This window comes from Anser brachyrhynchus (genome assembly GCF_964034855.1).
Source record: "Anser brachyrhynchus genome assembly, chromosome: 1".
Lineage (NCBI taxonomy): Eukaryota > Metazoa > Chordata > Aves > Anseriformes > Anatidae > Anser > Anser brachyrhynchus.
Window position 1 is genome coordinate 105,266,560 of NC_137694.1, and position 26,281 is coordinate 105,292,840.

Genomic DNA, 26,281 nt, shown 5'->3' on the forward strand with positions numbered 1-26,281 from the left:
ATAGTTACGGCACTGGAATGCCTAGTAAACCTAGCTTTCCTCTCATTTCCTGTATGACGTGGAAGTACTGCCATCTGGCTAGAGGACTCACCGGTCTACTCAAATATCCTCTTGAGAGTAGTCTTGGAGACACTGCAAGCTCCCACAAATTGGAACCAGAGCCAAACTAGGTAGGTGGAATAATGCTGTTATTTTTGCCACTACAGCAGAGTGTGGAGTACAACAGTTCTTTGAGGAGGTGGATAAATCACTATCTGAAGTTGATTGCAGACTGCAGTGAATACTTGCAGACTGAAGTGAGTAAATGAGTATGGATAAGGGAAAGAAGGCAAATATGGATACATAGGCTAGATGCCCATTTGTATGTTTGTACTGTATGATTCTGTACAGTACAGTATGCAGACTCATCCTTATGCTAAGCAGTGCTATTTACTTAACTTTATACAAAGTTCCTTTGCAACCACTGTCTTACTAATAGCTTTAAAAAACCGTGAACCAGGAGGTGCACTTCTCCTGTAGGGCCACTAAGTGTCACCATCACCCCATAGCTTGCTCTGCAGGATGCTGTTTCTCCAGCAAAATTCTTTTGCTGAAATAGGTTGGGATGTCGTAGCTTGCTGAGAAGCTCGGGGTGGGGAAGGTCGCCACCTAAAATGTGAGAAGGCGATGCTACCGATGAAATGAATCCTGGATTATATTTAGGCATAGTGCTAGACAGGTTTCCAGCCAGTTCTTACCAGCCAGTTTCATGAAGTGTAGCGCGAGCCTCAGTGAGAAAAATTGAAAGATGGAACAAGTGCTTTATGAGGATACTAGAAAGGCTGAGATTCTATCATGTGATGAGCAGAATTTGGTGAGCAGATGGGGGAATCGAGATTTACAAAAATAATGAAGGCAGCAGATAAAATTAAGAAAAAAATGTTCTTCAGCAAAGAAGAAACTGCTTTCTTCAGTTCTGTCCATGACTGAACTGGGGGCATATGCTAAAACTGGTTGGTGCTCAGTTTAAAACAAAGTACTTTACACTATAAGAAAATGCAGCTATGGGAGTTGTAGGAGCAGACAATATTGGCAGTTTCACAATGCATGTAGACAAACTAATGGAAAACCAATCTATAAAGACAACAAAGGGAAGAGGTAGTGATATATTCTCTAAGATCCCTACTATCATGCTTAGTTCTGGGAATAGAACAAGGAGAATGGACAGTAGATATTGGCCAGGTGCAACTGCCATCCCTAAAAAGTATTAAGTGTAGCTGAATCTGGTGGATTGAAAGATCCAGAGGCTTCCTTTCTTCCTGGGCCAATGAATGGGAGCATCATACATGTTTGAATTTCCCCCAGTAGCAGAGTGGTGTGCAAATTCACAACAGGCACGCACACAAAGTTTAATACAGAAAGGAGATAGTACTTTAAAGACACTCACATAAACATAGCATGAATAGCCTGATCTTGTTTCTAAGGATCGGTGGTCAGAGAAGCTTTCCTTTGTAGACCTCTCTTGGGGTTTTGGCTCTCAAACCATTCACCCTACTTGCGGGCTAAAATACTTGTAAGTTTATTAGTGTGTCACATACACACACACAACAGAGCATAATCACACAGGAAATAACTGAAATAGTTTATTAAGAATATAGTACAGGCTGGTGATCAGGTGCAAAACTTGTTCAGACCAGCGCACTGACCAGAAGCTTCTTATATAATTAGCAGCTTAGTTTACTCTTCTCTTCATTTTGTCATGTCTGTTCATCTCTGATCCATCTCATTCCCCCCATTTCCCTGCCTGTGATTATTGCCCCAAACATACCACTATAGTCCTGCAAACCATCAAATTCTCTTGTTCAGTTGCAAAATCCCTCTCCCCAAAGCATCCCATGGTAAGTCCTAATGCCTCTTTATTGCAGGAGTTCCCCTTTGTTTGCACAGATTCCAGAAAGAGTTTCTTCCTTTGAATCACCTTTAGTGGGTTTTGCAACAGGGACAAATGGCTCAGCCCTTGAGGCTTTTAGGAGTGGTTGATTCACAGGGATTAAGTTGGCTGAGTTCTCCGCCTTGTCATTGTTCCTTCGATCACTATCTGACCTTTATTTAAAAAATAAATAAAATAAATCAGTCAGATACTTTTCCATCTGAAAGAAAAAAGAACCCCAAGCATTTGGAGCAAGAAGCCTAAGCACTTTCGTGTATGGTGTGTTTTTCAGGCAGCAGCAAATGTCATTTTGATTCTAAATCAATGGGATTGATTTTGATACTAAATCACTGGATCTCCTGTGAAGTGATAGTCCAGCACTTGGACTACTGAATCAGATGCAGCGTTCCTGCAACACGAGGCTCAAACTCGTCATTTATGGGATTTATTATGCTCCTTGTACATGCAGGTGAAGCGTGGTTCCTTTCTGCTTTTCTTTTATTTCTTCCCCCTCTACCTTGGTGGACAGCCAGTCGTCCTTAGAGGAGACTCAGCAGCTCTGGTCAAGATGAGCCACTAGCCTGACACGACAGGGAATTTCTCATGTTAGAAACAACCACTCTTACAACGCTATTGCTACAAATGGGTAACAGTTAACCCTAATCGACCACCTCCCTAAGACAGGTAATCAACAGAAGATGTTCTTCACCAGTAATGAAGTGAAGCAAGGCTATAAAGTGCCTGTGCAGTGTAGCTTCTCTCTTCATGACTAAGCGTGGTCATTAAACTCCGGCACTTGTTTTCTTTACACTCTCTTCACGTGGGTTTCCACTGCGTACACAGCAAAGTGGTGGAGTCACCGTCCCCGGGGGTGTTTAAGGAGAGGATGGACGTGGTGCTTAGGGACATGGTTCAGTGGGTGACATTGGTGGCAGGGGGACGGTTGGAGCAGATGATCTTGGAGGCCTTTTCCAGCTTTAATGACAGTGTGATTCTAAACAGCCAGGCGCAGGTATTACTGCTGTGCCGTTTGCTCATCACCACCTTCCCCAGGTGGTAGCGCAGACGCTTCTCCGCCGACACAGCACCACCAGCCTCCAGCAGCGCCGAGGCCTCAGGCCTCGAGCCCCCGGCCCCGCCAGGCCGCGGCCGCCGTCACCATGGCAACGGCAAGCGGCGCCGAGGAGCGCCATCACGTGCCCGGAAGCGCCCCGAAGGGCGGAAGTGACGGAGCGGGGGGGAGGGGGGGGAACCCCAAAGACCAAAATTTTTAAAAGAAAAAAGAAAAAAAAAAAGAGGGGGGAGCGGCAGGGGGCGGGGCCTAACGAAGCCCCGCCCCCTCCCCACCTCCCGCCTCGCCCCGCCCCTCCAGCCCCCAGCGGCCGCGCAGGGCCCCCGGGGCCGGGGCCGGGGCCGCGGCGGCGAGGTAACGCCCCGCCCCCCCCCCCCCCCCCCATCCCTCCCGGCACCAGGGGGCCCCGCGCCCCGCCCCGCCCCGCCCCTCCCCGCCCCGCCCGGCCCGGCGGGGCTCGGCCCGGCTGCCCGCGCGCGGGGGGGGGGGCGTGCCGGGCGGCGGCGGCGGCGGCGGGCGCTGCGGTAAGGCGGCGGCGGGGACGGCGGGAGGGGAGGCGAGGCGAGGCGAGGCCGGGCCCGGGGCTGACAGCGCCCGCGGGGCGGCCATTGTGCGCCCTGCCCCGCACCGGGGTAGCCTCGCCCCGCCGCCTCCCGGGCTCCCCGGCGCTTTGTGCGGGCGGCGGGGCCGTGCCGGGCCGTGCCGGGCCGTGCAGCAGGTGTCCGTGCCCCCGCCGTGCCGCAGCGTGGCTGGCGCCGGGCGTCGTGGCCCCGCCGTGCGGCTGCGGGGGGCTGTGGAGGAGGGACGGGCGTGCGGAGGTCCTGGTGGGTGGGTGGGTGGGTGTTTTTTTTTTTTTTTTTTTTTTTTCAAACGTGGGTCTTGCGGGCACCCCGTGCTTGTTTGGGAACTTGGCTCCCCCGGGGTGAAGCTGCGAAGCCGGGCGTGAGGTTGGGAGATAGTCCGCAGGCAGGAGCCGCGGACGCGTGGGGTGAGCGAGTGAAACTTTGGTGCCTCCTCTCCGCTCGGGCGTTTGGTCCGAGCCTGCCGCTCCTGCGCCTGGGAAGGGTCAGGGGCTCGGAGGCGCGGTGCCTGAGCCTGCCCTGCCCTGCCCTGCCCTGCGCTGTGCCGAAATCAGCCGTGCCGCTGGGGCACCGGGCCGGCCCCTGCTCCCACACTTGTGCCGCTCCGTGACCTGGTTCGCTCCCTCTCCTCCCTGCTGTCCTTCCATCCCCGCCGTGGTGTTAGCAGGTCTTTGTATTCCCCCGTGCCTGCCCGTTAGGGTGCAGCGCTCTGCTAGGCGTGATCTCTCTTAGCTGTTGTTTGAATGACAATTTCTTCTAAGGACCACGTTTTTACCGCCCTTTTTTTTTTTTTTTTTGCGTGGGATCTACCAATTACATCGGCAAGGTGAGTTGGTTAACTCAGGTGGTTAACTATCTTGGAAAATACATCGTTTCTACGTTTTTGGTAGATCATTCATCTCCTGGAGCAGCTAAGTGAACCGAGTGATCTGACAGCTCGGTGGTCGCCGGACTGACACGGGGAGGAGGGTGCTGGAAGATGTGCTTGGAGGGGGCGAAGTCTGGGCTACTTTATGTGGAAACAGCCTGTGCCTGGGTTGGACTGGCACTAATGTGGAACTGCATCCTTGAGTATACTTTCCTGGTGGCAGTGGAACTTGGCTGCTCGTTTTTGAGTTTGGAAAGGGTTTTGTTTGTCCCTTCTGCAAAGAGACAGCGTGCTTCTCCGTCCACGTCCCCAAAAGGCCTTTTGCCTACAGAGACACCTAAACGTTTTTTGATGCCTTTCATCCCAGAGGCACCATTGTTTCAGTAGGGTTCTGGATTTGTGCTAGCTCCTGTTTTTAGGAAGCTCTAGATCAACATGAAACTCAAAAACGTTGGTAACCTTAAGAATTGATGCTGCTGTATATTGAGGAAATACAGGCTGGTGGAGCAGAGCACCAGCTCAGAAGCCAGGTTTCTCCTCCACGTACCCTGAGAGTAAGGTCATATGTGAAGCTGGACTAACAGCTTGCTGAGTTGCCTTGTCTTCCACATGGCCGGCATTTGAATTAGCTCACCTCTGAGCCCACAATTCACTGATCTGACTGAAAATGATATTTAGGGTAATATTTCTGTAAAATTAACAAGTTAAATCAACTGATGGAAGGGTCTAGTGAGTGCTGGAAGTAAGGTAATTGTCTCCTGCTTGTAGCTGAGCTGCTAGATAACTTGGTGTAATGCGTGTAGCTTCGCCCTGAGTTGCATTTTAATCCCATTTGAAGTATTTCATTTATTTACACTGGTTCCTTTCTTGGAAAATGTCTGTGTTCTCTCCTTTTCAGTTGCTCTGGGCTTCATCTACTTTTTTTGGTGCTGCCCCCTGGGGAGCATCTTTAAGGCAACTGTCTTCCGCAGAGCTGTTGTGTTCTGGGTATACGTATTGATCGACCGTTCCTAACTATAACAGAGCTGTGGGTGAAGACAGCAGTGGCCAGCTGGGAGGGCGCGTTTCAGCTGAGGGAAAGGTGACTGCGTGATACCCATGGTCAGTGCTGGAGCAGGTACAGGACCCTAGTGTTGCGTTAGGAGGGAGATGCCTAGACAGGACTCAAGGGCAGAGGTGTAAAGATTCATGGGGAAGCCAGGACCGGAGCAACACCTGCGTGCTGGTCAGTGACAGAATTTTCCAGATTGCGAGGAGTAGGTTTGGAACAGTGGTTCCCTGATTTAATCAGCCGTCCACAGCTGTTAATGTTGATGCTGTTGTCCTACTTCAAAGTTGTCTGTGGTTAGCACCATTCAGGAATTTAAAAACTTGTCTGGTAGAGAATATTGTTGCACTTCCTTTTATGCTGTGCTGGTCTGTTTGTTTACTGACCTGGAAGAAGTTGCCTTTGGTGAAGGCTATGAAGCTTGAAAACTCTGGGTTTGAAAAGGTCTAAGTACAGGGGCTGTGCTGATGCTACGGGATCTTGGAAGCCTAAAGGTCTCGTTTAGAGGTTTCTCAGGTTGGTTTCAGGGGAGCCAGCTGGTAATTTGGAAACAGAGAGGCCATCAGTGATACAGACACTATCGGAAGCCTTTTTTTTTTTTAAACCTTATGCAAATGATATCCTTCTGAAAAGTCATTTTTTTTCAGTAGAATTCTGTTCATGTCTAACCACTTCTGTACATTTCCTTTTCTCACTCCAAGCCCTCATACCATTACTCCCTGTGTAGCCCATCTCCTTGCTACACAAAGACTCCCTGATCATCCCGATACATTACTTTTCTGCTAAGCACTTTTTTCAGTCTTGCTTCTCTTCCTCTTGGCTGACGGATGCCTTCTCCAGGCCTTTCTTAGTTGTGCAGTTCACCGCACCTCATCTTTCTGCCCCTGGAATATCTCTCTGGCTCTGTACGACCTTTTTAGTGTGTTTCCCCTCATAGGTATTGCTTGTGATGCCTTCATCTGCCCTGCTTCTGGCTCCACTCTTCCTTAAAGCAACTTGCCACCCCAGATACCAGCTTCTAGTCTAACATTTGAGTTACACTGAGTAGCTGGAGGTGCGTGTGATCAGAGAAAGAAAGAAACAAGAATTGGGGGGCAAGCTGGGAGAAAGGACCGAGTTGGTGTATCTGCAGGGCAGCGGTTGTAGAATAAGTATACCTCTCAGGAGACTACAGGAAGAGGTGATGAGAAGTTGTGGAAGAACAGTGGGCGACTGGAAGTACAGTTAATTCACCTGAGTTCACTAGCCTTGAAGTAGAGGTGATCGGGTCTGTAACCAAATGGTTGTCTGGATGAGATGCAGCTGCTACTTCACTCTGCTGCCTGTTAAAGAGCTCAGGATGCTGTAGTGTCCAGTTGTAGCATGGTGATAAAAATACGAGAACGTGTGTATTACGTTTCACACTGTGGTAACAGCAGACTTAAACTGTGAGTATAATTTCTGGGTTATTTCAGCTCCTAGCATCCCCAGCCCCCTTTGATGTAGCATAGCTGTGGAAGAAGCCTGGTACTGGGATATTCAAGTAAAAGCTGTGTAATGCAGTGAAATACAGTTTGGCTCTTTCTCTAGCCTGACTTAGTTTCCAATCCTTTCGATTTAGATCTGGAGTCAATCCCAGCCTGAGCTCCCAGGATCCTGTCACCATGGAGACTGAAAGTGAGCAGAACTCCGGCTCCAGCAGCGGGAGCTCCAGTTCTGGAGGAAGCACCCGTCCTCAGATATCACAGATGTCTCTGTATGAGCGACAGGCTGTACAGGTAAGACGCTGCTACGTTCTGGGATGGAGTGTGCAACAGCGGAGGGGTGGTGAGCCCTTTCATGTTCATCGGAGTTGTCATGCGTCAAGGTGGGAGCATGCTGGGAAGAGTACAGGGATCCAGACGTGCAGGGATGGGAGTAGGAAAGCCAAGGCACAGATGGAACTGTTTTTTAAAGTGTGCTTCCTGCTGTCCTGGAATATGCTTGTGATTTGTTACCAAGTTTGTAGCTTCTTTACCTGTTTTGTTATACTAATCTGGTGGCTCTGCTTTTTTTTGTGGGGATGAGGTATGGTCCCAAGGCCACGATTTATTTCTTCATTTCTCTCTGATCACATTTCAAGGGCATACTGTTTTTTAACAACTGGGTTTTCCTCTTTCTCTAGGCTCTTCAGGCACTCCAGAGACAGCCCAATGCAGCTCAGTACTTTCATCAGTTTATGCTCCAGCAGCAGCTTAACAGTGCCCAGCTTCACAGCTTGGCTGCTGTCCAGCAGGTGAGTTGCCAAGGGGCAGAAGGTGAGGAACTGGATCATTCTCTACTTGCACTCTGACTTATACACCGAGGTCCCGATCTGCAATTAGACAACTGGTACCTAATTGCACTACTTACAATGTGCTAAACACGCTGTTTGAATGTAATATAAACATCTAGTAAACTGGAAGCTTGATGGAAAGATTTGTTTAGCTTTCAGGTACAAAAAAGGGGAAGATAAAATTTAGCATCCCATAAGGGAATTTGCACACTGGAGGCATGTGACTAACTACTGTACCTCCTTTAAATAACAGATGGGTGTTTAAATCACCAGTGGATGCAGTAGTGTTTTAAAACACTTTAAAAGTGTCTTAAAGTGAACGATGGATTGTTGTTCCCCTGAGAATAAATGTAGTTTTGTATGTGTGAAATTTCATGTGGTATCCTCTGAATTTTTCTCTTGAAACTTACTATCCCATGGTTTCTTTGCCAGTTACTAGCAAGAAGGATCTGGGGTAGATCTTGTCCATGAAGGAGGGTGTTTCTTTAATTGAGTTGAGTTTGAGATGATGTATCCTGCATAAATGAACTTTTTTTTTAATTTATCGACTTTCCTCACTTGAACTGATGATAAATTCTGCCAAGATGAATTATTGTTACATAGACAGAAGTGTACTGTCACATCACATATATCTCCATCAGTAGCTGTGCTTCTTGGCTGTTAGTCCAGGTTTTAGTTGTTTTCAAATCCCTACCTGCAGTTTTATAGCACAGAGCACATAGAATCCTCTCACCAGTATTATATGAATCTTAGTTGTAAAACCAACTAAACACATACAGTGTACTTGCCATGGGATCATTATAGAAAAGAAAAATATATTTTCCCTTCTCTGCCAACTGAATGTGCTGTAATCTGAAATTTGTTACATGCAGTACTATCATTGCATTGTTACTAATCTGCGTGACTAGCTCAGCAAATTGGTAGTATTTCAGGAAATGTCTGGGTGTTAGCAGAGTGGGCTGGAGCATCAGGATGAGGGGTTGCAGTGTGTAGCATGACAAACTGGGGCAACGTTCTTGGGAATGGGAGAAGATGTTGATGATGGAATGTATTATTCTTACAAGACCAAATATTTGGGCTGGATTAAAAAAAAGTTTTTTTTCAGGTACTCATTCCTCTGTCAATCTCTCTTGCAGGCTACAATTGCAGCCAGTAGACAAGCTAGCTCCCCCAACACCAGCACCCCACAACAGACTACCACCACCCAGGCCTCCGTAAGTAATTACACAAATCAAAGCCTTTCCCCGCACCCTCCTCCCCTCTGCCCTTGTTCTTTTTCCTCTTTGTCTTTTAGGAAGGCAGTCAGCCAGGGAAACACAGCTTCTAGGAATGCTGGCAATCCACAAGATACAGACAACTTTGAGGATTTGGGGTGCTGTCATTATTGGTAGGGGTTGAGGAGCCCTGAAAAGGTTTCTGAGTGGGATAGGCTTCTTAGCTGGAAAGGTAGACACTAATATTTTTTTCCTGAGGCTTTGGGGATATGTTTTCTTAGTTTAGGAGAAGATCAGGATTTCTGAGGAGAAGGAGTTGTGAGCAGCTTGGAAGGGAATGTTCTTTTTTTTCTTGGATAGAGTAGAGGTAGCTTGTTGAATGAGGGGAAGTATGATTTTATAGTGGGTACTGGGGAACTGGGATTTGTTCAAAGAGTATAGATGAGTTGGTAAGGCAGATTACGTTATGTTTTTTTCCCCCCTTTACCTGAGAGGCTGGAGAAAATGTATTTTTAATTCTCTTTTGGATCCCTTACTGAAGTTGCAAAGTAGCAGTGATACTCAGGCTCATAGTACAAATGAGGTTAGCATCCAGGATTTTGGCTAGTTTAGGTCACATAGCCTCTTAAGGCAAGAATTGCCTTCTTTCTTCTTGGTCCCCTGTGGGATACAGGAAAAAACTGTGAAATACTTGTTCTGGCTGTACCCCAGTAAGTGAAACTTTACTTCTTTCTTTGTCCCCATCTCTTCTTATATGATTTGTGTCTTTTTTCTGTTTTAAGATCAACCTAGCCACCACGTCAGCTGCTCAGCTGATTAGTCGCTCACAGAGTGTGAGTTCCCCCAGTGCCACAACTCTGACGCAGTCTGTGCTCCTTGGGAATACCACCTCACCACCTCTCAACCAGTCACAGGCCCAGATGTACCTCCGGGTAAGAGATAAGTACACAAAATGTGTCCTGACCATAAACCCCACTTTCCAGACACTCCAGTGTTTCACTGTTTGGGACTACCAGCTCCTCAGGGCTAACTCCAACTCTAAGAATGATATGATACGTTTTAAATTCAGATGAGGAAGCACTTATCCCTGAAACCGCATTTGACTTTGGGCTCAGCTTTCGAGGGTTAATTAGCTTTGTGTTGTGTACTGAAATTCTTAAGAACTCTGTTTGTCTCTGCTCTGCATAGATGTTAAAGATCCCATGGCACTTCTCAGTAGAGCATAAATGTGAAATATATATCCTAGACTTGAGTAGAAGTCGCAGAAATAAAGCTGCTCTTCTTGTTGATTGCTGGAACAGATATATGGTAAATTACTCCCTTCAGTCACTGCACACAGGGACGTTAAGTCTAGGAACGTAAATCAACAGGAACAAATATCTCATCCTTTTGATTAGTATGAAGTGCTGCTATATGGAAAACATTAGACTTGACTATAATCTATCTGGAGTTTGGTCACCTACTTGAAAAATATGTTGTGTCTCATTTGGCTTTAGGTACAGTTTGTAATCCCCTCTTCAAACAGCCCTGGTCTTGGGCGTATGTCTTTTATCACTGTTTCTCAACCAGTCCTGAATATACATCTCAAAATTAAGTTATACCCAAGTATTTTAGCTGGTCCTGGGCGGCTTGTGGGAGTTGCCCCAGGCCCATATTTAACAGAAGACTGCTTGTTTCCATAAGGAAACTGTTTCCTGCTCTTGAGGGTTATGTTACAGTGCAGCGTGGGGAAGGGTGGGGGGGGGATGCCATGTACAACATTGCAGCCTCGTGTTGCTTTGTAATCTGCTTGTGGTTCGCTGTCTTTCTTTCTCTCTTCCCCTCTGTTCCTTTCATTCCACATCACCTGACCCATCCCCAACAGCCACAGCTGGGGAACCTGTTGCAGGTAAACCGGACCTTGGGCCGCAATGTGCCTCTTGCCTCCCAACTCATCCTGATGCCTAATGGGGCCGTGGCTGCTGTCCAGCAGGAGGTACCACCCACCCAGTCTCCCGGGGTCCATGCAGACACAGACCAGGTCAGTGACACCCCCTCCCAGAGTCCTTCCCTTCCCCTGTACACAACCTGCACTCTGGTCTTTGTCTCCAGCCACCTATGCCTGTACAGAAGATTCACTCTATTTTATCTCCACTCTGTGTCCCTGTAACTATTGCAGGCAAGAGATATTGCTTTCTCTTGCCATCATTTCCGAGTGTTTGCTTTTTGCCTCCAGAGACTAGATTCATTTCTGATTAAAATTTCTGGGATGAGACACGGGCTGGATCAATCATGTTTTCACAGCTTTTTAGTTGTCCTTGTGTGAAAAGAACTGTTGAGTTCTATGTCCATTTTTCAGCGAGACTTTCACTCTGCAATGAAGAGTCTTTGTCAGCAATAGTATTCCTTAACCTGGGTGGTTTGTTGTAAAAATGCCAATGACTGAACAGGCCACAAGGTCTTAGCTCCTGCACTCAGCTGTAAATCGTTCTCTGGGTCAGAGAGCAGCCGTGGCTTCCCGTTTTCCTGGTCCTAACTTAGTCTTTCTTGGGATTTCCAGTTACTTCATTTTTTTTTTTTTTTTTCTGGAGCACTTTCTTTGAGGCAAAGTTAGCCACAATCAAACTCAAAGATAATGCTGCACTTGGAGGGGGATTAAATACTGAGGATGGTAGCACTGAAATGCAGAGGAACTGGTGAAATCAGCAAGGCTGCAGGCCTCCTGAATGGAAAGCACTGTACAGATAGAGCAGGCAGGTGGCACAAAAATTGTAAAGGAATTGCTGGTCTTTAAAGGGCTATCTCAGTACTTTTACAGCCATGCTAAAGTGGATCCTAGCAATGCAAGGACAAGGCAGACAGGTCTGGAGGCTGTCCCATGCCTCAGAAAGAATGGTATTTTCCTCAAGTGCTGTTCAGAAAGTGCCACGAGATCTTTAACTTCCATCAGAGATGGGGCAGAAGGCAGAACAGATTAATGTATTTTCTGGTGAGGGTTGCACCTGAGCCTTGCCCTACGGTATTAGCCAGTTCCCCATGTTAGACTTAAAGCACTGACTTGGCCTGCATCCCAGCAGAGAATATTGCTTATGCATTCTCTCGTTCTGTACCTCTCTCCAACTTCCAGGAAGTAACATGCATAAAGCAAATGGACTGTGTTCTGTATGTGTGTTTCTAGGTGCAGAACTTGGCTGTGAGGAGCCAGCAGACCTCATCCACTAATGCCCAGCTCCAAAGCTCTGCTCAGAAGGCAGCTCTACCAGGAAACTCCCAGGCTTCGTGCCTACCACAGGCCACAAGTACAGGCCAGACCTTGGCAGTGGCTCAGGCATCTTCTAGCAGCACAGGCCAGTCCCTCAACTTGAGTCAGGGGGCAGCAGGCAGCAATGGTGTCTCTGGGGGTGTGGTGGCAAGTAGTGGGAGCCAGACCTCAACAGGATTGAGCCAGACAGCCTCGGCAGGTGCCGCTGGCAGTTGCCAAAGGAAAGGCACAGGGGTGGTTCAACCATTACCAGTAGCAGCTGCCCAGGCAGTGACTATCAGCCAGGGAAGCCAAACAGAGACAGAGAATGCAGCCACAAAGAAGGGTGAAACGGACAGTGGTGGACAGCAAACTGTGGGCATGAACCTGACGCGGACAGCTACACCAGCACCCAGCCAAACACTGATCAGCTCAGGTAAGTGGTGCCCTGTTCCTTCTCTTTGAACCAGTTGAGCTTTTGAAAGAGTGCCATTTAAAGCCCAGTGGTGAGAGGTTTCCCAACAAGCCTCCCAGTCCCCATGCTCCTGGAAGCTGTTCTCTAGGGCTTATCCTGCTCTACTAATGACAGAACTTCATCCCAGCCCATTCAGTTCCCTCTGTCCTCTGCCAGTTAGCTGTCAGTCGTTTTTGAACATAACAATTCAAACCAGTGTGGTGGCTGCTTGCCTTTTTTTTTTGTTCCCAGCTGTGCTGTTGCTAACCTTTGTGCTCTCCCTTTCTCTGGTTCTGTGTTTGTATAGCCACGTATACACAGATTCAGCCACACTCCTTGATCCAGCAGCAGCAGCAGATTCACCTGCAGAAGCAGGTGGTGATTCAGCAGCAGATTGCCATTCATCACCAGCAGCAGTTCCAGCACCGCCAGTCCCAGCTCCTCCACACAGCCACCCATCTCCAGCTGTCCCAGCAGCAGCAACAGCAGCAGTCACCATCTCTGACCCAACAGCAGCAACAAGCTCAACCTCCGCAGCAGCAGGCTCCGCCTCAAAACCAGCAGCAGGCCCAGACCCTTGTGGTGCAACCGATGTTGCAGTCCCAGACACAGCCTGTTCAGCTCCAGCAGGACAGTCCTTGCCAGCCAACCACCAAATCACCTGTTCCAATTCAGTCAAAGTCTATGGTCACTCCCATCAAACCACCGCAGCTTGGGCCTGCCAAAATGTCAGCAGCACAGCAGCCTCCACCACACATTCCTGTGCAGGTGGTGGGCACTCGGCAGCAGGGCTCAGGCCAAGCCCAAGCGCTGGGTTTAGCTCAGATTGCTGCAGCAGTGACGACTTCCCGGGGAATGCCAGCTGTGGTCCAGCCTGTTTCCCAAGGCCATGCTGCTTCCCCATCCTCTTCAGCTCCAGCATCCTCACAGGAAGCTCCCCCTCTCACCACAGGGGTGAATTTGGCACAAGTTCAAGGCACAACCCACATGGTGAAGAGCCCAGCCACCTCTCCAGTCGTGGCTCAGATGCCAGCAGCATTCTACATGCAGTCTGTCCAGCTGCCAGTAAGTGATACCATCAAGAAGGGGAATACCATATGGATTCTCTTTGTTCAGTCCTAGGACACTAATTGCATTCCAGCCCTGGGTCGGTGGGATGGGAGGAATAAGAGGTTTGGATAAAGGGATATGGAGGCTTTTCCTCTGAAAAATGCTGATTCCAGTCCAACCCTTGGGGTTACTGACTACAAACAGTTTTCTTTCACATCATCATTCAGAGGCTTGCATGAAACAAACTGGTGAGACTTGGAGCCCGATTCAAATGGAGTAGGTGTCCACATCACGTACTAAATATCCCATTTAACGACAGCTGGCCTCTTTGTCTCTCAGAAGAGAGAAAGCAGCTGACTGGGCTGTGAAGACTGAACTCCCCTCTCCCCATTAGGTGCAGATACCTCCAGGTCAGAGACCCCTTGGTGCGTGGTTATCAGCCACTGAGGTAGAGCTGGCTCTAGGCCTGAGAGGATTCCCTAGAAACAGACTATGCAGAGGTAGACAAAGATGGCTTATGTTCCCTAGGCCTCTCATGCTGCTCTAAATTGGCCAACCAGGGCCTGCCTAACTCCCTGGGACACTGACACTTTTTCAGCTCAGATATCTGTAGTAAGTTGCTCAGACTGTTAATTTGATTGGGTTTTCGCTTGTGTAGTCAAGGGCAGAGTGTGCCAGTTTGTTTCTAAACTCTGGCTGCTTCTTCAGGGAGCTGTCACAGGATTTGTTTGATTTTTACAGCTGAGGGACAATTCTGCTCTCATCCAGCATATTTCCCCTACTGTTTTGACTCTGTTTCTTCATTGGAACTGATTTGATCTAGCCAAAAGCCTGTTCGGAAACTGCTGGGTGAATGCCATTCCATTTCTTCCTGGAATAATCCCTTGAGGTTTGCATGGTGTCTTGGTATTATATCAAGGTATCAGTATATCAACTAGGATGCTACGTCCTGGTCAGTAGTCTGATAGTGTGTCTTACAAAGGTTTAGCTCCCTGCTAGGTAAATGCTCCTAAACAAAGATGGGAGCTGGATGCATTTCCAGGAGTGGGAGCCAGTCTGGAGATGAAGTATGGTGGAGCAGGATGTATCTTGTTGCCTTCGATCTGTGTTGTTCTCTGCTTTGGGGTTCTTCTCTCTGCTTACATGTGCCTCTGTCATTCAGGGCAAGTCTCAGACCCTAGCAGTAAAACGCAAGGCAGAGTCAGAGGAGGAGAAGGAGGAATCGGCCAGTGTCAATGCACTCCTGCCTGCCAGGTCTTCACCTGTGACAGACAGCCCCAAAAACATGGAGGAGAAGAATGGCCTTGGAGGTGAGGTACAAAAGGAGAGCTCTGGTTTTTCTGTACTAATGATCTGATCTCAAGTTCCACTTGAAGTAAGCGGAGCAATAGTAACAGTGACTTTGGTGCTGTTAACATTCCAGATAAATCCGATCCTGCTGTCACTGCAACCCCAAACACCACCTCAAGTGAAGGAGCATCAGTCACCCCCACCTCTGCACCCACCCCAAACCTAGCAATGGTGTCGCGTCAGATGGGAGACTCCAAACCCCCACAAGCCATTGTTAAGCCCCAGATCCTCACACACATCATTGAGGGCTTTGTCATCCAGGAAGGAGCAGAACCCTTTCCGGTAAGGATTCACTGCTGTGGGGAAAGGAGGTAGTGCTGTCTCTTGGAAAGGTGGTGGGCACCCATCTTTGGACAGGACTTTATTTCCCTGTGTTCCAAGTAAGCTTTTTTTAGCTCAAAACACAGAAGTGAGAGGCAGGCAAAGGAAACTGGTTTCGCGCACGAAGCAAAGCATCAGGAGTTGGTATTAAAGATGACAGGTTGGAGCGAGATGGGAATTGTGAACTGGCAAATGTGATGGGAACTGTTTTCTCCAATAGTCCCCAAAGCAATAATTTATGCAGGAATTATAAGAAGGTTCTTCTGTCTGATTTCTACTGAGGGAAACATGCACTGCATTTTGAGTAAGGAGAAGGTGAAGTTAAAGCAAATAAGGGGAAATATAGTCACATGGAATTGCAGGATATTCAAAGCAGACAGTACTTGGTGATCTTTGAATGAACTGCCACATCTGTGAATAAGGAAAGAGTAACTTTGTTCAGCATCTCTCCTTCCTTAGTGTGCGAAGGGATTATTTTGAGTTATAGTAAGGAGTGAGTGGCATATGCTTCAGAGGAGAGTGGTGGGCACAGAGCTCCTTTACTGATGGGCCAAATTCTCTCTCTTCCTGGCTAGGTGGGTTCTCAGCTGCTGAAAGAATCTGAGAAACCACTGCAGGGAGGGGCTCCTTCTGGCCAGAGTGAAAACCTGTCCAGCAATTCTCCAGGAGGGGACAGTGCTTCTATGGGTGAGTTTCAGCACTGGGGTACCTCGCTAGTGGTACTGAAAGTTTCTGCTGGTACTTTATTATCTACTTTATACATTATGGACTCATATCCCTTTCTGTCCTGCTAACACCTTGGAGTCTCAGGCTACAGACCTAGGATCTTCTTTTCTCAAGTGTCAGAAGACATTACTTTTTTTGTTGTTGTTCATACAATCTAACACACCCTATGTTAGTAAGCAGAATCTGAACTGTACCTGTAATGACTATGAAGGATGTATGGACACAGCAGAGAGTGCAGATGGAGACTCCTCCACAGCCTTGTAGGATAAGAGGGATATGCTACTTCTTGTTCAGCAAAAGGGACAAGGAGAAATACACTACTCTGTTCAACATCCTGGGGTCCTAATTAGCGGCGCTTCTGCCTCTCCTCGACCAGCTTCTTCCCCCTGCTAATTGTTTAGTAGTTTCAAAAGACAAAAGTGTTTGGAATCTGTCTGCTCAAAGGAAGAGTAGTGCAATGAGGAATCATTACGTGTGATTTGTTTCAGCTCAAATCATCAAATGGTGTATATCTCTGTATCTCACTAGAGCTTGATAAGAAGGCAAACTTGCTGAAGTGTGAATACTGTGGGAAGTATGCCCCAGCCACCCAGTTCCGTGGCTCCAAGAGGTTTTGTTCCATGACCTGTGCTAAAAGGTAATAGCAAGACATCATCCTCTTCTCTGACTCTACATTCTTGGGAACTGGGCATGTGTCCCTTCTCCAGATAGTGTACAGTACTTGAGTACATCTGATTCTCCCTACATGGGATGCATTGACCGCAGAGATCCTTTAGTACTGGACCTCTTCATGATTTGTGAATGCTTCTAGATCTGGAGGAAGTGGATATGGTATTGAGTGTAAACAGGATTTCATACTTGCTCAGGAAGTGAGATGGGAAGAGGGAAGTTCTTGGGCTCCAAAGAACCTCTATGAGAAGTACATTTTACTGAATAAATGAACGCTTACTGGTAGCTCTCTGCTCCGTTGGTAGTAAAGACACAAGGGAGCGCTGGGGGGCGAAAATCCTGTGGAGAAATTACACTAGTCATTGCTGCCTCCTGTTGATAGCAGAGTGCTTGTTGTGGGTCTTTTTTCCCTTAGGGGAATGACTTAATTGACCCTTCAGATGTTAGATCAAGACTCTGGTGTCCAAATATTGCTTGTGAGAAGTCTGGACTGGTTCCTTCCAGGGGGAATTCTTAGAAGGAGGAAGAACAGAATTTGATGGTAAAGAGAAGTTTCATCCACATCTAGAGAAAGGAGAAACAGTACGTTCAGTTAATTGCTGTCTTCCTAATTGCTGCTCTGCTTCTACTTATTTGAGGTACAATGTCAGCTGCAGCCATCAGTTTCGGTTGCAGAGAAAGAAGATGAAAGAATTCCAGGAAGCTAACTATGCTCGTGTGCGCCGACGGGGGTCACGACGCAGCAGCTCTGAAATGGCTCGAACAAAGATTCAGGGCAAGCGTCACAGGGTAAGGCCATAGTCCTGCCTGCCCCTGTCAAGGCAGATTTCAGCATAAAAATTGTCACTGTTGGAGGTACCAGGTTCCCAGAGTGTATGTAGTTGTACAGTACGTGACCAGTGCACATTGACACAGTTGTTACACAAGGCACAGTAAGCTGTTCTGGTTGCTCATCCACTGCAAAAAGTGGATTAACATTTGTATTTGTTTACTCTGTATTCACTCCAGCATGTCGCAGACATCTGAGTGAGTGTGATCAGCTGCCAGGCTTGCTAGAAAACAATCCACTTTTCCTGTACGGTTAGCTTTTTTTCAGATTAATTATTTGAATCAGATTATAGAAGGATTGAAAGAGCTCCAGAGCTGACATGAGGAAGAGGAATGGACTAGGGGAGGATGGGGAGAAGGAAGAGGAAGGGAGGTGAGATTTTACTTTCGCCTCCCTTCAGTGAACTCTTGTGACAGCTGCCCCTGGACTAACAGCCTGAGGAAATTGTCCTAGACTGTTGGGACTTCTACTGTTACCAGTGTCTGGTTTTGAACTTGGTAACTGATTTAAAAAATAAAAATAAAATCTCACTTTTTCTTTCCTGTGGGCTTATAGGGTCAGGAGGACTCAAGTCGAGGTTCCGATAACTCCAGCTATGATGAGGCTCTGTCCCCTACATCTCCAGGACCCCTGTCAGTACGGGCCAGCCATGGAGAGAGGGACCTGACAAACTCTAGTATGGCCCCACCTACCCCAGATCTACATGGCATCAACCCCGTCTTCCTGTCCAGCAATCCCAGTCGTTGGAGCGTGGAGGAAGTGTACGAGTTCATTGCATCATTGCAAGGTGAAGTTATACTCCGTTCCTGCGGTCCTCTGATCCAGTAGCATGGGGAAATCTTTTGAGAGTGGTACCTGGTGCACTTACCGTACTCTGTATGTGTTTCTGAACTGGAGTAGGTCATGCAAATGGGTGAGTTGTACTCCTCAAACAGCCTGTGTGGGGAGGGGGGATTGGTTAGATCCCTAGCTTACTTTCCGTACCTGCCAGAGGTCTATAAAGAGTGGGAATGACAGGAGTGCCCATCTGTTTCTTAGTGCTGTTTTCTTGGTTTCACAGGGTGCCAGGAGATTGCTGAGGAGTTTCGATCACAGGAAATAGATGGCCAGGCCCTGTTGCTTTTGAAGGAGGAACACCTCATGAGTGCCATGAACATCAAGCTGGGACCAGCTCTCAAGATTTGTGCCAAGATCAACGTCCTCAAGGAGACCTAACAGCTCATGGCAGTAGATGCACTTCAGCTCTGACACCCAGAGCAGCTGCCACATTTGGAGCATCCTGCTGGGGCAGGGAAGAATGGGACAATCCCTTGTGGTCTTGCATTCAAGAAGAATGAGAAGGAATTTGACTGAAACTGCCATGTACAAGCCCATGTTTTGGTCTTTTAATGGTGCTACAAGGGGGAAGGAAACTCCCACCTGGGGCCTTTGAAACTTTCCTTCTTCCTGGTTTTGAATATGCCTCTCCCATTTACCACAAAAAGGAAGGGAAGGAGACTTCTGTTTTAGCAGACTTCTGAAAGGGGCCCTTGTCCCTTTTTGCTACAGCAGGTTTGTTGGATCTTATTTGAGTCTTGTGTCAGAACTTGAAGCATAGGAAGACCCTGTCCTGTCTGGATATTGGGGGCAGCTGTGCTTGAGGCATTTAGGAAGTGAATTAGTAAATTCCAAGTGACAGATGTGGACAAAAAAGAACTAGAGCAAAAGAGGCTGCTTCTGTTACACTTTTAAAAAAAAATAAATAACCTAGGCTGTTCATGAACTGGGTTTAATAGCCATTCCAGCATGCATACCAAACTTGAAGGCACATGGCAATAGGAGCTGCCTTAGCTTTACTGTCTCCTGTAGAGATTCAGATCAAAGACTAAGCGTTTTGGCAGCTATTCACTCCAGATGCTCCTCGTTGAAACTGTCAGAGGAGTGTTTATCCTGAGTACTTATAACAAGGTGATGGGGAAATCAGAGAGTGGGGGGTTGTCTTACATTAGGAAACCCTATGCCACTTGGTGTATCTCCCCAGTATGCGAGTGCAAGGGTATAATTTACAGATCCAAAGCAGTCTCAAGAAGCACCAAGGCTCTTCATAAATCAGCTATTTTTTTGTTTGCTTTTTTTGTTCATTTGTTTGGTGGGGTGGGGGTGGGGATTGTTCTCTTACCTGTTTGTATTATTTTTGTGTCTGTCTTTATTATCCTCAGGAGAGCTTATGGGACAAAGTTTAAGCTGGCAGGATTGTATCACCTGCCTCAGACTTTCTTTGGTGATGATGTAAAACAAATACTTCTCTTCCTCAGTATAAAAAACAAAAACACTCCAACAACTGAATTATGATCCTTTAATACTTCTTTCTAAGGGGTACAATTATGTTACAGGCTAAGCCCCTGCTACTCAGCTCCCATAGGTTTTAAGGACCAAATCCAGAAGTTTTGTGGCACTTTGGCAAAGGCAAAAATATGGGCAGTTGTTTTCTTCAAGCACCTCTGCTTTAAAAATGGAAAAAAAACCTGAAACTACACAAAGCATGAAGATGTAAGTGTCCCTTACAGCCAAATACCTGAAAGCAAGATTTAAAAAAAAAAACTTTTCTATTTTCAGAAGTTTCATATGCCTATTTAAGTGAAATGCAAGAGTGTTCTGTCCGAAACCCACCTACTATTGTAGGAGAGCTGTAATTGCATGGGAGAAGGCCTAAGAAAACATGAGATCTTTGGAATGGGCTCTCTATTGACTCATCAGAAAAAAGAGGGGGAAGTGCTTAGAAGATGCTTCTGAGATTTCTTTAATTAATGCAGGCCCAAAGGAAGCTGCCTGATAACACTTTTCAGCCTAAACATAGGGGGGGATGGTGTGCACGCACTGACAGGGGGCAGTTTAGAACTTCTAACGGTAAAGGAAGGCTGCCACAAACCATTTTATGAGCAGGCTGAGCGTGACTAAACTCATGTTTAGTTTAACCCTCAGCAGGGCAGGCAGTCATGTATATTACTAGCTGCCTTTGAGGACTGGATTTATTTCAGTGAAATGGAAACATTTCACATTATTTCATGTTCAGTGTTCTTAATAAAAAAATGCTTGTTCAGGCTTTACAAGTCTGGCTGCTTTGTAACTTTTGTATCAGATAATTGAGAAGAACAACTTCAAAAACTTTTGATTGTTACAGTTTCAGAAAAATATAGGGAATTTTTCTCCTCTGTAACTCCATGAGCTTTTGAAGTTTCAGTTTGAAAGGTGTGCATATCCTGCCCTGTAAGACCACATACTAACATGAGGAGACAGTCGGGGCACAAGACGGCACATACTGAAGACCCTTCACCCTTAGTTAACAAAGCTGGTCTGCTACTAAAGAAAGCTGTTATCAGCGTAACACTCCAGCAGGTTTTTTTGGTCATTTTATTTTTGAAAGTTGTGTTTTGTACAAAAAAAATACCTTACACACCACCATGAAAAACAGTAACAACAGGCTTAGTGACTTCCTATTTTTTCAATGTTATGAGACAGATTGAGACCATAACAAAAATCAAAGAAAGCAGGAATTGTTTGTCCACTCAACCCAGCAAGAAAGCAGGGCGCCTCTTTTGCCCCACCTGCCACTGCTCAGTCTGCTTTGGCAGTACACAAATATACAAACCTTGTCTGTGCTAAAAGCAGAAGTGGCTTGCTCATTCACAGTCTCCACCCTCAAGACTGAAGATGGTTCTCTGCCAACCTACAATATGGCAGAATAGGATTGTGTAAAGTCTAGCTCCTCACATAGAAGGCAATTAGGAACCAGGTGCCAAGTTCCTAAAGGCTCCCATTAAGTCTTACAACTTAGCTGTACCTACTTCTCACTAGTGCCCAAGGGGAAGGTTCTCTCTCACTCCCAGCCAGCAGCAGCACGCTAGTACCATTTGCACAGGGCAAATATCTTTAGACTGGTTTGGACCACGCTTAAGGGGACAATGGTTTATCCAAAGCTGATGCTGTAAGCACAGGAGTCCCTGAACACAGTTTTGAGTGTGTTAGTATTTTTACCCTTGGCTTCCATGGTTCCTTTATAAGTTTTGGTAGCTTCACAGGAAAGCCCTTTGCCAAACAAGGAACTGTAGTGCGTAAGAAAGTTCTGACAGTAACTGAGCTATGGGGGCAGTTAACCTCAGACGGACTTGTAACAGAACTCAAGTGGCAGCTACCTCTAACCTTCTCATTTTCCCTTGATGAGAATTTCACTCTCAGCAAATGCCCCTTTTACTTAGCAGGGCATCATTACCTTTTGATTCTCAGTGATAGAGAAGACAGTATTTCAGCTGAACTGGAAAGTCTTGAGACTGTATTGGATTCCTATATATATTTATTTTTTTTTTAAACGCTGTCCTTCTCTGGTTTGAGAGGATGGCATATGCATCCCTTGATATCTGTTGTAAGAAATGGGCATGTACTTTTCAACGTATTTCCATTAGGAAAAAGGACTGCAGGGGTGCTAATGCCTCTTCCATCCTCAAGAAGTCCGGCATAGAACACTGTGCAGGTTATGCTGGCAGGAACTGCGTGTAACAGTGCAGAAGCTACAAAAGCTGAAAATGCATTCAAGGAAAAAAAAAATCCAGTGTCTAACAGATCCTGTAAACCCTAGGAGGAAAAAAGAAAAAGGCCCCCTCCCCTACAGCCTCAGCTGTTTTAACCCACTGCCTCCTTTCCCTTTCTACACCTATCCATGGCTCTTTTTTTCCCTCTGACTAATCTTTTATTCCTGAGTCTTCTCAGCGCTCAGCACTTGCCCCCCACCAGCTCTGCTGCATTTTTGAAGAAAAACAGCATTACATTCATAAGACACATGATCAGGGACCAGTGCTGTTCACACCCAGAGGCATCCAAGATATTTGACACACCAGAGACAGCAAAAGCAAATCGTAGAAAGAACATCAGAAGTGAGAGAAGAACTGGCTGGGAAGCATCCGATTAAACAAGCACTGGGGAGAAAAGAGTTCGGTGTCGAAAGCCCATCACATTGGTAGCAAGTGGTCGTCCCGTTCTTCTGACTCCTCACCCAGCTGATCATCGCCCACACCCCGGTACGCAGCTGGTGCATTTCGGGGCTTCGATCGACAGACAAAGTCGCAGCCGTCCTGTAAGCACAGGTTATCGCACTGGAATCAGACTGTGTGCAGGCTCGGCATCCGCGGCACAGCAGCTTCTGGCTTGCTATGGGACTACACCCACTACAGTGCTATCGGGGGCAGGTCCACAAAACACTGTCTGGGTAAGAGGAACATACATGCAAATATCCTAGACAATCCTGACAGTTCGTTAAATCTGGAGTAGGACATGGAACCAATTAATAGCATGCAGCAACACTGAGACACGCACGGAGGATAAGCAGCACTGCCTAAGGTGACCAAAGAAGGGTTTCACATAATCAGACATGAGCATTTCACAGTTCCCAGCTTAACATTCCTACCTGAAAACCATTAACCATAATGAGCAGCAGGGATCCAGCCTCAGCAAGGATTCAAGGTCAGTAATGCCCTCCATCTTCCCCCTCCCCACTCCAAAAAAAAAAATAACCTCTCCTTCTGCCACAGGGTACACTGCGGCAGGTCTACCCAAGAAACACAGTCCACGAAGACAAGGAAGCTACCATTTTACCATTCTCTCTTATCCTAACACACAGGCCTAGACTGCAAATATACAGACAGAGATTTTCACTCACCGCCACCAAATTGCCCAGATCTTGCCAGAAGGCAAAGTGAGGAAACTGCTCCATGCCCTTCGCTCCCACTACAAGGCGCTGGAAGAGGAACCCACCAACAATGTAGACTGCAATTACCGAAGCAAATCTGGAGGGCAGAATAAAAAAAAAAAAAATCAGAGCTAAGAAAATCCTAGAAACAACTTATTCCAAGCCAGTTACCTGTCTCAGGTTGGTACTGGAGGAAGCAGCTGAGCACCACTTAAGTGATCTATTTAGCAAGACCACACTAGAAAAGGTCTCCAAAATATTGATCTGGTAGTAAGTATCTTTCAGGATCATTACATGAAGTAGCGCCCCAAAGCACAAACACAGAAAATGAAGAGTCAAGACTCCTAGTCTGAATTTCTAGCTTTGGCAAAGAGCTGCTGTACCATTCCAGGAAGTCACGCCTCCCATGTTTCGGTGCACTGAGCTGTAAACTATGAAGGGGGACATCTGCAGGGAACAGAGCAGCTCTGCAGCATCACGCCTTAAGCTAGAGCTCATCTACAAAGCTCAGAGGCACAGTCACATTTAACAGTAGCTGTGGGTAGGTATATTACAACGTTCTGGTCTAGCATAACACTTGCTGCTTTTCTAAATGGCCTTGGAGATTATGGCCCAAACACGAACAGCTCTTCCAGTGACTCACGTGATTAGTAGAATGGAGCCAACGCTGAGGTGGGAATCCTCAGCTGGACAAGCCACGCTGCTGTCCATCTCAAAGAGGTAGAAACAGTCCTGCTCCTTTTCACGCTCTTCCGAAACAATGCTGAACGAACTCTGCAATTTGGGAGAAGTCAAGTCACATGAAAATACGCCCAGGCATGCTGAACTTTACCAGAAAGCAGTTTTATCACTGTTAGTGCAACAGCCACCAGAGAACAGAGGAAAACCTCACTGCCTTCTCACGGCCCTTCTGCTTATAAAGACTGTCTGAGAGCCTCCTGCTCCTCTCCCACCTCATGCCGTCACTCACCGCTGTAACTCCCCGCTTGCAAGAAATCATTATCACAGCTCTTCTCTTCTCACCGCTGCAGTGCCTACCGTATGAATCACCCCCCTTATAAATCAGCATGATCCAGTCACCTGCCAAGAGAAATAGAATATAGGCTGCAAATCCAGACCAGCAGGCAAAAGAAAGATACCAAGTAAGAGATACTGCATGTAGTCTTACTTCCATTGAAGACCTGGGTTTCATTGATTCTTCCTATTACTGTAGTCTTTCCAGTCCTTCTGTCCCTTTGTACTAGGCCAGCAAAATCATGTGAGCTGCTGTCGACCTCCCTGCACACCCTGAACTGGTAGGTGTAGTTTTCTGCTGCGCCTATCTCCACAGTCGCGTTAAACCTGCAGCAGAGAGAGGACGGAACAGACTGCCCACCGAATCACAAAGAGTAGGGCTCAAAGCAGTTGACACTCAAGACCTGGGAAGCCAGTCACAGCCCATGCTAATGACAGAGCCCGTCCTGAAGTCCGACCCCAGACTCTTCCCTCCTCCTGACCTTAACACAGGCACCGCGCAACCCCAAGGCCCACAGCAAGCTGACACGTGCCCGCACTGTACCTCATTTGGCTCAGGGGTTCCAGTTTCTTCAGCAGGGCTTTTTCCATTTGTGACTCACTGCTCTCATCACCGACCACATCGCAGCTCTGCTCTTTCAATGGTTCAGCCCCCACACCAACAGCAAGTGCCATGAAGACCACCAGCACAGCAGAGGTGTGGCGAGGTGATGACATCCTGGGCACATACCGCAAAGAACACAGGGGATTAACCATTTCATCCCCCTGCAAACTAACTGCAGGGTCACAGAGTCAATTATTGGCTACTTCCTCAATCCTGACTGTGAAAAGGAGAAGTAGAAGTCTAGAAACACTTCACAGCTCCCACGAGACACCAAATCCTAGCTTTTTTACTCAAGGACAAGTCACGAGGACTCTCTGGGATTCTTTTCTGAGTTTTGCCTCGGGACTGCAAGGACTTTGGCTGCTGAACGTGTTAATTAGCATCGATTCAGCCGCAGCAGAGCCCAGCAGGCTGAACGCTGGTGTAAGCTGCAGGCACTGCGCAGCCAGTCAGCACATAACGATTTACCAGGCCCCTAATCAATCCTCGCCGCAACTCCTGCGTAAACGGCGCGCAGGGAAGAGCCACCGCGACCTGTCGGGCTCCGTCTGCTGGGGCTCCCTACCCCTAACAACCACGCCACTCCCCCAGCACCACTCGAGCTGACAACAACTCGTCACCCGCGAGCCGCGAGCCGCGCCCCCCCGGGCCGAGCAGCAGCTCGCTGCTGGCGCAGCCTTCCTCGGGCCCGCACCGCGCCGAAGCAGGAGGCGACGCGGCCGCGCTGCCCCGAGCCTCCCCCCCGGCCGCACCCACCTGCCGCCGCCCCGAGCCCGGCGAGCCCCCAGCAGGCGCGGGGCGACGGCACGGGACGGCCGCCCGGCGGGCACGGAGCAGGCCGCGGCCCCGGCCCCGCCCGCAGCGCGCCTTCCCCCTCCGCCGCCCCGGCTCCCCTCTGCCGCCCCGCCGGCCGGAAGCAGGAAGCGCCCCGAGCGCCCGGCGCTCCGCCGCCAATGGGAACCCGCGGACGATTTCTCAGCGAATGGGGAGCGCGGGCGGGGAGCCCCGCCCATCGGCGGAGCGGCTCTGGAGCCCGCCTCCTTCCTCGCCTCCGTCCAATGAGCGACGGAAAGAGGCCTCGAGGCTCCCACCCCCCTCGCTGCCCTGCCAATGGGCGGTGAGCACCGCCTCCTGAGCGCCCGCCCGCTGCTCCCTCCCCGCCAATGGCCGCGGGGGAGAGCGGCTGGAGGCGGGCGCGGCTCGTCCAATGGCGGCGGAGCACTGCCCGGGAGCCGCCCCCGGGCTGTGAGGGGCTGCGGGGCCGCGCACGGGGGGGCGGGGCGAGGGCGGCACCTGCGTGCCCGTGCCTGTGCCCGCGCCCGCGCCCACGGGGGCGCGCA

General features: G+C 48.2%; 2 protein-coding genes across 8 annotated transcripts; one reads left to right on the plus strand and one right to left on the minus strand.

The window, feature by feature from the left end:
* The first annotated feature begins 3,219 nt into the window (after positions 1-3,219).
* PHC1 (polyhomeotic homolog 1) lies at positions 3,220-22,232 on the plus strand. Of its 7 annotated transcripts, none has more exons than XM_080592625.1 (15): positions 3,220-3,335; positions 7,079-7,235; positions 7,622-7,732; positions 8,908-8,985; positions 9,768-9,917; positions 10,850-11,005; positions 12,143-12,641; positions 12,967-13,724; positions 14,872-15,019; positions 15,133-15,341; positions 15,956-16,067; positions 16,635-16,743; positions 17,414-17,564; positions 18,160-18,391; positions 18,665-22,232. In XM_080592625.1, the coding sequence occupies exons 2-15, from the start codon at positions 7,122-7,124 to the stop codon at positions 18,817-18,819; spliced, it is 2,982 nt and encodes a 993-aa protein (XP_080448751.1). In that variant the 5' UTR covers positions 3,220-3,335; positions 7,079-7,121; the 3' UTR covers positions 18,820-22,232. The 7 variants fall into 7 exon arrangements, 6 of the variants coding, with proteins under 6 accessions (XP_080448751.1, XP_080448750.1, XP_080448752.1 ...); XM_080592624.1 differs by lacking the exon at positions 3,220-3,335 and adding an exon at positions 3,400-3,505; XM_080592626.1 differs by lacking the exon at positions 3,220-3,335 and adding an exon at positions 3,530-3,699.
* M6PR (mannose-6-phosphate receptor, cation dependent) lies at positions 21,922-25,969 on the minus strand. Its single transcript, XM_080592691.1, has 7 exons — positions 25,698-25,969; positions 24,882-25,055; positions 24,492-24,664; positions 24,294-24,403; positions 23,967-24,097; positions 23,294-23,420; positions 21,922-22,709 (listed from the first exon to the last, which is right to left on the minus strand). Exons 1-7 carry the CDS (start codon positions 25,952-25,954, stop codon positions 22,587-22,589), a joined length of 1,095 nt encoding a protein of 364 aa, XP_080448817.1. The 5' UTR covers positions 25,955-25,969; the 3' UTR covers positions 21,922-22,586.
* Between the last annotated feature and the right edge of the window lie 312 nt (positions 25,970-26,281).

Coding starts and splice junctions, on each gene's coding strand:
- PHC1 (XM_080592622.1), top strand. CDS start 4,306: ATGACAATTTCTTCTAAGGACCACGTTTTTACCGCCCTTTTTTTTTTT. Junction 8,986..9,767: donor CTACCACCACCCAGGCCTCC/GTAAGTAATTAC, acceptor TTCTGTTTTAAG/ATCAACCTAGCCACCACGTC. Junction 15,020..15,132: donor GGAGAAGAATGGCCTTGGAG/GTGAGGTACAAA, acceptor TTAACATTCCAG/ATAAATCCGATCCTGCTGTC.
- M6PR (XM_080592691.1), bottom strand. CDS start 25,954: ATGGGCGGGGCTCCCCGCCCGCGCTCCCCATTCGCTGAGAAATCGTCC. Junction 25,056..25,697: donor CGGGCTCGGGGCGGCGGCAG/GTGGGTGCGGCC, acceptor GTATGTGCCCAG/GATGTCATCACCTCGCCACA. Junction 24,098..24,293: donor GCAAGCGGGGAGTTACAGCG/GTGAGTGACGGC, acceptor CCCAAATTGCAG/AGTTCGTTCAGCATTGTTTC.